Consider the following 12332-nt stretch of genomic DNA (forward strand, 5'->3'; position numbering starts at 1 on the left):
TCTCCTGTGGTTTGTAATGTAATGGGCAGCACAAATGTCTTGATATCTCAGGCTGTTGATGTTGCCATCTACTCTGCAGATCTCTTGCACACCTCCATACTGAATGTAACCCCAAACCATGATTTTTCCATCACAAACTTGACTGATTTCTCTGAGAACCTTTGGTCCATGCGGGTTCCAATAGGTCTTTTGCAGTATTTGTGATGATTAGGATGTAGATCAACAGATGAGTCATCAGAAAAATCTACCTTCTGCCAATTTTCTAAATGATCAACTAGAAGTCAAGTTGTTATATATTGCTCTTACAACTGGGATCCACAAGACTTGTCAGGTAGTGTATAGTGTGGAAGTGCTTAGTGTAGCATTTGGGACACATCATTGGTGTAAAATGCATGTTTAGTGACTTGATGCACGGCAGTCACTTAAAAAAAAAGTAACGCTTCCATTGACAACAACAGAAAAAACAAAAAGCAATACCCTTTGGTGGACAGTACACGCGCCCTTAAAGTTGTAGATTTAAAAGAATGCATCTGTGAATGAGAAGCAGCTTCTCCAGAACCAGAAACAGAAGGAAGGGTTTGGCTTCCCCTGATCTAATCAATACAATTGTGTTGATGCCACAAGATCGAATAAAAAAAATAAAATAAACAAATCACACATGGAACTGCTGGAAAAGGAGGACAAAAACGGACACTGAAAGACACCCAGAGGAGGAGAGGATCCGTACTACACAGGGATTTGGAAAAATGTAAATGACCACTTACATGCCTTCAACCGTGTCAACTCTAAAAGACAAAAACACACACACACACTTAGCATGCTGCAAATCATACACTAACAGAGCAAAAAAAGATGTGTGAACAGAAAGCAGATCAGACACAGTGCTAGTCTGGATTATAAGATGTTCAGTGTGGTTTCCTGCAGAAGGATTTCTCAAGTTAGTGGTTACTGTCAACTGCTGGAAGCTGCAGGCCGTGACCACGAACCTGTCAGTGAGCATGTGATCATGCAAATGGGCTTTTGTCAAGAGTTTGTGCCATAAATAAAGTGTTAGAGAGCACAGTGAGCTGTAAAAGGCAGGTTTAATATAATATACACACACAGTGACCAACAGATAATGTAATGAAAAAGATCAGTTCAGTTAATATATAAGCTGACATGAAAATGTGATGGGGTTTATTTGAATTTTGTTAAATCCCTTTTTGATAACTATTACATACATATACAGATAAATTGTATACAATTGAAGTCAGAATTATTTGCCCCCTTTGATTTTTTTTTCTTTTTTAAATATTTCCCAAATGATGTTTAACAGAGCAAGTAAATTTTCACACAGTATGTCTGATAATATTTATTCTTCTGGAGAAAGTCTTATTTGTTTTATTTCGGCTAATATAAAAGCAGTTTTAAATTTTTTAAAAACCATTTAGGGATAAAATTATTAGCCCCATTAAGCTATATATTTTTCGATAGTCTACAGAACAACCCATCGTTATACAAAGACTTGTTGTTTACATATGATATTGCATTAATTTGCATACATGTTTTATAAGCTATAAAATGAAAGCCTCAGTTTGGTGTGAAACAAGCAAAATAATCTGCCAGTGAGGTAAGCAAAATAATCTTGAAAAAAAAACAGATTAATTTGCTTACCCCATTGGCAGATTATTTTGCTTGTTTTAAGGAAAAACTCACTTAATATTGGCATATTATTTCTCAAAACAAGACAGTATGTTTTGCTTGTCTAGAAAATGCTTCTTGATATAAGAAATTTTAGATATTTAGACTAGAAACAAGACAAAAAATCTAAGCAAGGAAAGCATTTTTTTTCAGCATGAGCAGGCTCTAAAATTTTATAATTTTTTTCCCTTCATGGTACGGTGCCGGGATATTTTAAGCCCAGTGTTCATCAAATTTGCTTGAACTAAGCATTTTAAAGTATATCTATATTTTAAAAGCAAATATTCTGAAAGCAACATGCAGCAGATGCTTTATAAAAAGTTGCTTGTTAGGGGAGAAACAAGTCAAACACGCCTGGTGATGCGAAGTTAATAATTTTATACTGAAACTTCTATCTAAAAGTCCTTCCTTGGTCTTATCCAAACACACAATGGCCATAACAGGAAATAAAAAAAACTGCAACCATGTTGATTGCGTTTTTTTTTTTAATGCGTTAAATATTTCACGTGCTAATTTTGACAGCAACAATATATAAAAATAAATAAAAATAAATAATTGAATTCATTTTTAAATATTTTTTTTTACAAATATTACAAAAGTAATAAATTAAGACAAATTTAAATTGACAGATGAAAAAAAAAAAAAAAAGATTTTAAAAACCTACAATTCAAACTCTTAAACTACAACATACTTTAGTACTGGATAACAATACATTATTGTAAATATATACTTACAATACACACATATATTGTATAAATATTAAAATATTGCATTTATAAGATTACATGACAAAATAAAGTCTTGCAAACTATATTTCATGGTGACATTAAAAACAGAAGTAGGTCACCACAAAAGTAAGTCTGGTTTACAGTTTGCTCTAGCATATCCCAGATAACAGGAAATGATACAACATAAAATGTTTCAGTGCTTTGGCAACTGGGCATCACTGACACGAATCGATTTGAAATGTCAAAAAGAAAGAAGAAACTGAATCTCTCAATTAAAATCTCTACTGACGTTTACAGCATGCAAATATATTCAACATTAAGGTTAATAGGACTGTGTTGTTTTTGCTTTGTTTCAGGTGTAGGACGCCATTTCAAATATTTAGAAGTATAAACGCTAATATAATAATCAAATATAGGAAAAGCTACACTAAAGTATTGTGATGACGCTTGTCAGGAATATAATTTTGCTTTGAGTGTAGTAATTTACATTCACTTATTTTTACACAACGAACCCTGTTTGTCAGAGAAGAATGTGATCTTATGTCATTCCAAGTCATTTCCGCACACACTTATGATATATATAAACACACTAAAACCACACAGGCAAATATCTTTCTGAATGCAAATGAGGTCATTTTTAGCTCCGACATTTGAAATGGTTCAATACTTTAATACAATGTTGCTCAATGCCACTTACTTGGTGAGCTGGCCTTTGGCTTTGTTGTTGTCGATGCCGTTACAGGTGACGGCCGCCAGCTTCCTGCTTCGGTAGTTTTCATAGTGGACATTATTTGTTACGTCCTTGAGGTCCTGCATGTGAGTTCTGACACAAAACATATGGTTAAAACAAAACCCCTTTACGTGATGTTTGCTTGTTTGTGTTTAACGCTATGCCAGCTTTAGGCGAGGAAAAAGTATACAGCACATACAGATTATATTTAAGGTCCCATGAAATATTAGTATCAGTATTGTTAGCTTTTAGGATATTTATAACCTAGCGTGCACCAAAACAATGTCAAAACTTTTATTTAGGAGATTTAAAACTGATATACACACATAAAGCTTGTAGTTTGCTACTCCCGCTTAAATGGATCAACAGTTTTATTCACGGCACCTCATACTTCAAATCTTCTGACCAATTGATTGCTCTCTTGTATCTGACATGCCCCGCCCCCTTTAAGACACTTCACATTTGATGTTAGAGGTGTGAACCTATACTGGTCTCACAGTTCGGTTTGGTTACGATTATCATGCCTTCGATTCGGTTCAATTCGATATCTCGGTGCATTGATGATGCTTTCAATATACAGTGTTATATTTTAGGGGGGAGGCTGTCTGTATAAACACACAGACACACAGCAACACACTGTCTCTCATTCAAACACACACACAAACATAAGCCCCTTTCACACATACAGACCTTTCCGGAAAGGTTGTATGTGTGAACAGGTCCTTTTTGAAAATACCGGTAAATTTGTTCTGGCTATTTTCCGGAAAGAGAAGTTGTAACATTACCGGCAATTTGCCGGAATGCTGCGCTGTGTGAATGCAGATGGAAGATTGCCGTAATAAGCGCGTGCACGTCTAGAACGGGCTGACGTGAGACGTCTGCTTTAGCCAATCACAACAGTCAGACGCATTTACGTCCGCGCGGTTTGTGAGAATAAAAACCTTTGAATATTTTTCCAGACACATTTAGCTGCTAGAAGTTAGTCAGATCACGTTTATATGTTCTTCTTTATGCCAACTGTGTAAATAATCATCGATGAGATGCTTATGATAAGCCGTTGTTTGTTTACCTTTAAGCTTTGCGTGTGCCTTTGAAACAGCCTGTGAGCGCCTGCACACGCACATATTATGAACATCTCGACATGCGAAAGTGATCCTGCGGAAGTTGTTCACAATATTGATCATCCACAGAGTTTGTAATTTAGTCAAATGTTTACAAATACAAGCGCAGCCGTTTAAAGCTCATTTGTGGTTGATGATGTCAGAATTTACCGGTATTTTGGAATGGATGTGTGAATGCTCTTTTCCGGAAAATTTCCGTAACGTCCTCGCCTGTGTGAACAGCACTTTTTTGAATTTACCGGTATCACTGTGTGAAAGGGGCTATAGACAGCACCAAAGAAACAAACAAACACACACACACACACACACACACACACACGCACGCACACACACACACACACACACACACACACACACACACACACACACACACACACACACACACACACACACACACACACACACGCACACGCACACGCACACGCACACGCACACGCACGCACACACACGCACACACACTTACGCCCTCGCAACAGGGTAAGCTCGCGCTGAGCGGAGCAGAAAAAGAAAAAAAAAAGAAAAAAATAAGCACTTTTCCGACGGTCCTTTACTGAGAGCTCCTCTCAGCGCGAGCTATCCTGGCTAAACACATATTGCGAGGGCTTAAACGGAGCAGTGCTCATAATGTTGAGCGAAAAAAAAGAAAGACAGCTGTGAAACATAACCAGCTTTGTCTTTTTGCAGGAAACACACTTTAGATCTTTTTAGGGTAAGAGGTTTTTGAGTTATTGCCGTCTGTAACTGAATGTGTGTCAGGAATATCGAAAACAAAACCAACTGAACCGCGCTCATTTCTGGCGCTCCCCTGGATATACAGCGCCCTTAGAATTTGCCTAGGGTGCCTATGCCACGGGCCGGCCCTGAGTTGGTTGAGTGTTGTAAATACTCGCGCTCACCTCCCGCGCGACAGAGCATTTAGGAGATAAATGACGTCAGTACATAATAACCGGTTATGATTATTACTGAACCGATAACGAATTGTCCGCGTCTGCATCGCGGTGCATCGAAAAAACAATTAATTTTGCCACCCCTATTTGATGTGCTTGAGCTTAACCAAGCTTACTGGCAGAGCAGTGATAAAACAAAACGCTATTGGCTAATCTTTAAAAAGGGAAGGAGCTAAACTATGGCCCTAACTATGGCTGTTTCTCAATATGCGTTCTTCAGCGGTCTTGCGTCCTCGTGCAACGTCATCATCAGCTGCCCAAGTTCAGTTCCAATACTCAAGACCGCAAGTACGGAGGACGCGTGAAACTTCCCGGATGTGTTCTTGATATCGAGGACGCACTGATGCAGACTTGAGCACCGAACTCACTCTGGAAGTCCCAGAAGTCATTGCGACTGGAGGTGGGAAGCGCTGCATTTTATTTAGATTTATTATTAAAGTTTGGAGATATTACTTATTTACATCGGGAGTTTCCCTAAATGAAACGGTGAAAGTAAACCATGGACATCTTAATAAAGGAATAAACACATTAAGGGTGTTTGTTTGCTGAAATTCGTATTAACATCTGTTTTATTCATATTGTGCAACATAGATTTATAATGTTTTTATGCAAAATATATATTTTGAAAAGGGGAAAAACAATAAATCGTTGTATGAAGGCTGTAATGTTTAAATAATTTCCATTTAAAACGCGTGAAGGTCACGTGACCATCAGGAAGAACGCAGCATCCCATTTCTCAAAGGACGCATTCTCTGCCCTCGCGGTCTCCTGAGTTCGTTCTTCCGAGGACACCTGGCAAGACCGGTCACCACAAGAACACAAGTCCGTTCTCTGCGTTCTTGGAATTGAGAAACAGCCTACGTCTTAATGCCCAATTCCGATTTGTTGCCTATATCAGATTTTTTTGCCTGTCTGTTCTTTTAATTGTGACCCATATCCGATTCATGTGTTTACACTTGCCATACAATTCACGACATCGCGCATGCGTTAGCTTGAAGTTCGCCCAACTTTAAAATGATTTTGAGGCGGAGGAGAAGGGAAAGGGCTGACATCGCAGCTTGCGTCTAGGGTTTATATATGGTGTCCTTCACCATTCAGAGGAATTTGTGAGTACGAGAGAGATCTTAGGTCTGGTGGGAGCAAATTGTGGTGACTGAACTCTTTCCTGTTCCATGTTTCCTCTGTTGTCGTTTAACGCGTCGGCATCTCCACACATGCTCTTCCTTCTTTGTCATTAAACCGCGGAGAAGTACCGCATTGTTGCAAGTTTAATGACGTACAAAACAGAATGCCTCAATAAATCCGATCTGCCTGTTTACATGATAGTCACATAACCTGTTTATATCTTATTTATTTCCACATATAAAGGAGGCCTGAATCCGATCTCTGAATATCCGAATGCATGCGTCTTTTTTCGTGTTTACACGGTCATAGAACAGATCCGATCTGTTTCACATATGAGCAAAAAATAAATGAATAAATAAAATTTTAAAAATTCGCAATTGGGTCACATTTAACTGGCAGTGTAAACGGGGTCTGAGTACCACACTCTCTTTATGTTTTTCCTTGAGATTACGTCAAACAACGAATAAAAAATGCACATTTCAAAGCACTTTATGACACCTTCAAGGCTTTACAATTTCTTCTCAAACTGTATTATGAATTGTAACTGTTTGTACCTGATGAGCATATTCCTTAAAAGTGTGAAATCACAGTGGTCTCCATTCTCAACTGCGAAGAAAGAAAAAAAAAATCAGGTTTTGAACAAATCTTTTTCTTAAAATGCCATTTACAGTTGATTGCTAGACCGGGAAAACTGAATTTCTCTAAGAGAAATATTATTGCAGAGGAAAACTACACCATTCACAGTTTTTTTCTTTTATAATTAAAAGGGTTGCATTTAATTGGCCTAGTGCATAGTGCAAACTTAAAATAAAGTTTCAATCTGAATATATGTGATGCAAAGCAGATTTTTTTTTCAGCCCCATTACTCTTCACGGTCACATTATGCTTTAAATATTCTAAAATGCAAATTTGCTGCTCATGAAACATTTATTAATCTAAATATTTTAAACAGTTTTTAAATATTGTTTGATTGAAAGCTTAAAAGATGTTTTTTTTTTTTATTATTAGTGCTGGGAAAAAAATTAACAGTGATTAATTGCATCCAAAATTTGTTTTGACATAAGATGTGTGTGTTTTTTATATACATATAAATATAATACAAACATATAAAAACATAAAAAACTTTATTTATATATAAATTGTATCATATACATAAATATTTTCTATCCAAATATAATTTTTTTTCTCAAATATATGCATCCAGGTGTGTATTTATAGACCATTTCAATGTGGTTATGTCATTGGCCCATGAACACTTCTTGTTTGTTGCCAAACTATTTCTGTAACAAGAGGCAATTTAATCATATCGTAATGTTAAAACAGCTTCCATAACATTATCAATCAATATGAGGACCTTTTTGGATTCCTGGGAGCTATGGAAATTAAAAATGTAATTCAGAAAATTCATTAGGACCATTGCCATTGTTTACATTCATCAAAATGGTCTAAATAAACATAATAAATATTTATAGCACCCACATATATAGTTTGTCAAAACAAACTTTTTATTTTGGATGCGATTAATGGCGATTAATTTCAGGCCAGCACTGGATTTTTTATTATCAATATAAATGTCTTCGCCATAACTTGTGATTAATTTAATCAGCACATATTAAATAACCATATTAATTAAATTACATTTAATAATGTTAGCTGCTCAACCAAAATCAAACATTTGAAATGAAAACTGAAGCCCTACAAATTATGCATGCATTTCAGTGTCAAAGGCGTTTCAAGTACATCTACCTTCTGCCACTCCCCATGGGTACTGCCTTCCTCTAACCTTCTTGCCATTCGCCTCAATAATAGTGTTGCTTCCGACCACAGCCAGGGGCAACCGATCCTTGACAGAGTGAGAGAGAGATAGAATAAGAGAGAGAGAGAGAGAGAGAAAGACACTGACTCATGGATAGCTGTGTGTGAGGAAACTGTCAGCTTAAGCTACATGCAAAGCTTGGCAGACGTTGTTTACAACCACCTGGTCGACCACATGCACTGTCAGTTGCCTGCCACACACACACAAACACACACACGCACACACGTTCCTATATCCCAGTGGGGACTCTCATAGACCACACTACACAAACCATAGTCAGCATTTTTACATTTTCAAAACACTTCATATGTCATTCTGTGTGATTTATAAGCATGTTTACACGTGGGGACCTTAATTATAGTGACAATTCCCCATGAGTCTGTGTGCATTCAGATTTAAGTCACTATTGGAGTATAAAAACAAGTGTGCATGTATATACACACACATCTTTTGTTTCCATTCATATATTTTTATATATAAAAACTGAACGCCAAGAGGTATAGAAATGTGCATAAATTGTACAAGGAAAATATTTTTTTAAAATATGAGCATACTTGATATAATAATCTGGTTTATTGTTATTATTATTATTGACAAAATCACTTTAAGGGGCCGATCACACTAAACATGCTGTTACGTTCCAAAAACGCGAGGTGCAACTTACTGCCTTTTTTGTTGACAAGAAAAAAAGAAGTGCGATGCGCTTTTTATGTTGCTAGGCAACGACTGAATCAGCTGCGTACTGTGTGGAAATGTTGTTGTTGATATTGTTATAATTTTTTAATTTAATAATATCGTGAAATTCAAGATTTGTGAGTCATTCGGCACTGGGTAACTCAAGACAGCAACCACAAGTCTCTCGTTCATCTTCAAAAGTCACCACAGCACAAACACTGATGTCACCTCAACGGAAACCCCGCCTCTGCTTTCATTTGATTGGAGAACGAAAGAGACGTGGCTGACGTAACACGCTTTTACCGCTAAAAGTTGAGAAACTGAGAACGGACATCGTGCAATTTTTGTTTCCATTTAATGGCAAAAATGCGTGCCGCAGCAAGAGGTTAAAATGTGAGGCGCGAAGGGCAAATAATCAGCCTTTAATAAATAATTTTAAAAAGATGCCTCTCAATGCAAAAGGCAAGTTCGGTGTGATTGGCCCCAAAAGGCTGATTTATACTTTGTGTCAAGGGCAGGCGTATGCTCTGGCGCAGCCTTCACGCAGTCGCATAGTCTTCCCCGTGTCCGTCTGTGCAGCTGAAGCGTACCTCTCAAAAAATGTAACTACAAGTCACAATGACGCATAACGCAAGCTCTGTGATTGGTTGGCTTGGTAGCGCTGATGCGTGTGGGCAGAGATGAGAACCACGCAAGCCAGATGGAGCCAATGTTTACAAGAGTGGAGTCCTGTAAAGGAGCCCCAGTTGGAAAATTTTGTTTTGTGTTTGCCTTATGATAAAAGTTGTTGCACGTTTGCCGATTCTAGTCTCAAAATGAGTTTGAGCCACTTGTATATTAAAGTAGTGTTCAGAAAAAAACATAAGCAAAGAAACTTGAAACGGGGGAACATTAACACCTACTGCCAGCTAGCGTTTCGGAAGTGTTATTGCGAGTAACACAAACCGCGCAGAAGTATAAAAGCACGGCTACACGCATTGCAAGTGCAATGGGTTACGCCGACCACTCGACGCAGAAGTATAAACCAGGCTTAAGGCAGGTCATTTCACTCGGTGCCCATCTTTGAAAAGCCTCTCGAGCAGTATGCTCTGGCATTCTGTTTGAATGGGGAAACATCAATTCTCCAAAGTTACTTGTCAAGCTTACGATTAAATTTCATATAAGGAATCATCAATAAAATTAATTAACTGTCTTTTTAGTAAAATTTCTAAACGTCCAAATTACAAAAAGATCTACACAAAAACACACGTCTGGTCCAAGCCCCTCCTCCGGAGAATCATCAGTCTATTCAACTTATTCTCTGCTGACAAGCTTCCTAGTCATTTCTCCCATAGGCGACTGAATGGGAAGTTCTAAAACAATCGCGAAAACAAGCGCACTTCCGCATTTTAGAATAAGGTCAATAGGGATCTCTGATTAGCTGATGTACCAGTAGGCATGACTTCATTCGCCATTTTGACCATTACACTTTTCCCCATTTAAAGCTATGTGAGTGACGTGTCTTGTGTATTCTATAGTCTTTGTTATTGATCATTTGGGTTTTGATGTTTGCAATACATACATACATACATATATATGTCATATTTGTCTTATTAACCTTATTCTAAAATGCGGAAGTGCGCCTGTTTTCGCGATTGTTTTAGAACTTCCGATTCAGTCGCCTATGGGAGAAATGACTAGGAATAATAAATGGCAGAAAACGGTCAAAATACTTGCTCTACAAACAAATGTTTGCATGACAATACAGACCAAGTAGAATAATATAATAAGAAAATATCAGTTAGCAACATCAAACAGCGAAACGAGCAGTATTTAATGTCTAATAATGAATGGAAGTGAATGAGACGGGAAGTCTCGAGCCAAAAAGATTCAAATGGCTGTGCCTGCTCGTCGGCAGAGAATAAGGTGATGATTTGTTATACAAGTTAACTTAAATCATTTGTATGGAAAATAGCTATTGTACTGTATTAGAGAAATGGCTCTAGACATTGTAAGGAGACAGGATATGTGGATAAAACTGCCTCTTTTTTTAATTTCCTACCACATATTAAGCATGCCTTTACCCTGAATAAGGTTGATTGTCATGCTTATTGCTGTATTATGATGAGTCCATTAACATATTAGCACAAATCATTAAGTTAAATTCTAGGGGTCACAATTATTATTTATATCTCTTGATTTAATCAAACACTGTGACATTCAGACATCACTTACAAAAACCTTTTCAAACATGTTTTGGTGTAATACATGAAATGTTCTCATGTCAATGATTTTTAGTCATAAACTTACATTTTTTGGTCACCTTGCACCTGCCCAAGGTCATGTCCTCCACCAGTCTGTATTTATTAGTTAGGAAAACATGTATGGAGTACTACACAAATGGAGAACTCTTACTTTGATTGTTTTCACAATCTTGTTTTCCTCCTCATCATCCGTTTCGGGGAACTCGTAGATTTTGATCTTGTGCTCCAGGATTTCTCGCATGATCTAGAGAAGCACACACAAAAATAACTGTAAAACGAACAACAAAAACCTCTGCGATTCCTTCTAGTGAGCACACGACCTCCAGAGGATCACCAAGAGTGATTGTTTAGGGTTGAGGAACATCCTCTGTTTATTTATTTGTGGATGTGCTCAAATCTTTTCATCTGATCTTTCCTGTCTGGGCGGTAATGCTGTGCTCCTGCTCAAGGTTCCTGTGGAGATAATACTCTGACAGATGGCCAAACGCTCCAGACACACACATGGTGCCGGAGGCTTGTGCTCCTGCTGTCTCTTCATGCCTTTTTTCCTAATCAGGAGTTTAAATGGACAGGACTTAACACAGGAGAGCATCAGACTGACCTGTTTCTTGAACTGTTGGCACTCTTCAGGGGTCAGCGTATCTGCTTTGGCGATCAGTGGGATGATGTTGACCTTCTCGTGCAACCGTTTCATAAACTCGATGTCCAAAGGTTTCAGCCTGGTGGAAAAACATACAACACAACACCGTGGAATTAAGCTCTCACAGTTTTCAGAATCCTTTAGTGGTGATTAATTACATTAATACATTAATTGGTGAATTACATTTGAATACTTTTTGATTACTTTTAAGTTTTTAATGGCCATTTTCAACTCAATCATTTTCAAGCACTTATACCGAGGACATGTTCCCCCCGGGATTTATGCCCGTGGGTGCGCCGCAAATCAAAAGCATCAGAATAGCACCGCTTTAATAAATGGCCTCAGCAGAAGGCACAGTGCATATCAAAAACAGGCAAAGCAACAGATTAATATTATCCAACATATCCCAGATTTTTAAAGAAAGTTTTTAGATGTTACACCATTTGTAATCTTTAATATTTCCACAATTAACTGTGATTTAATTACACATTTTTTCTCAGTAACTGTAACGCATTACTGCTAGTTTTATTTTGTAATAATATTACGTAACGCCGTTACATGGAACTAGTTACTCCCCAATACTGTTTATATAAATACTGTAGAAATACTGTAACTAACCAGAGACTT

The 12332-nt window shown here is 37.5% G+C and overlaps 1 protein-coding gene across 4 annotated transcripts in view; it reads right to left on the reverse strand.

Annotated features, from left to right (window-relative positions):
- The window catches only part of septin7b (septin 7b), a 36206-nt gene that overhangs the window by 6137 nt on the left and 17737 nt on the right, over nt 1-12332 (reverse strand). For 2 of the 4 annotated variants that reach the window (XM_068213826.2, XM_009292677.5), the window contains exons 5-10: nt 11667-11784; nt 11217-11309; nt 8078-8174; nt 6886-6937; nt 3106-3231; nt 765-785 (exon numbers count right to left, since the gene is read on the reverse strand). In XM_068213826.2, coding sequence (XP_068069927.1) covers nt 765-785; nt 3106-3231; nt 6886-6937; nt 8078-8174; nt 11217-11309; nt 11667-11784 — 507 coding nt within the window. 4 annotated transcript variants of the gene reach the window in all.

This window comes from Danio rerio, chromosome 16, assembly GCF_049306965.1.
Source record: "Danio rerio strain Tuebingen ecotype United States chromosome 16, GRCz12tu, whole genome shotgun sequence".
Classification (NCBI taxonomy): Eukaryota; Metazoa; Chordata; class Actinopteri; order Cypriniformes; family Danionidae; genus Danio; species Danio rerio.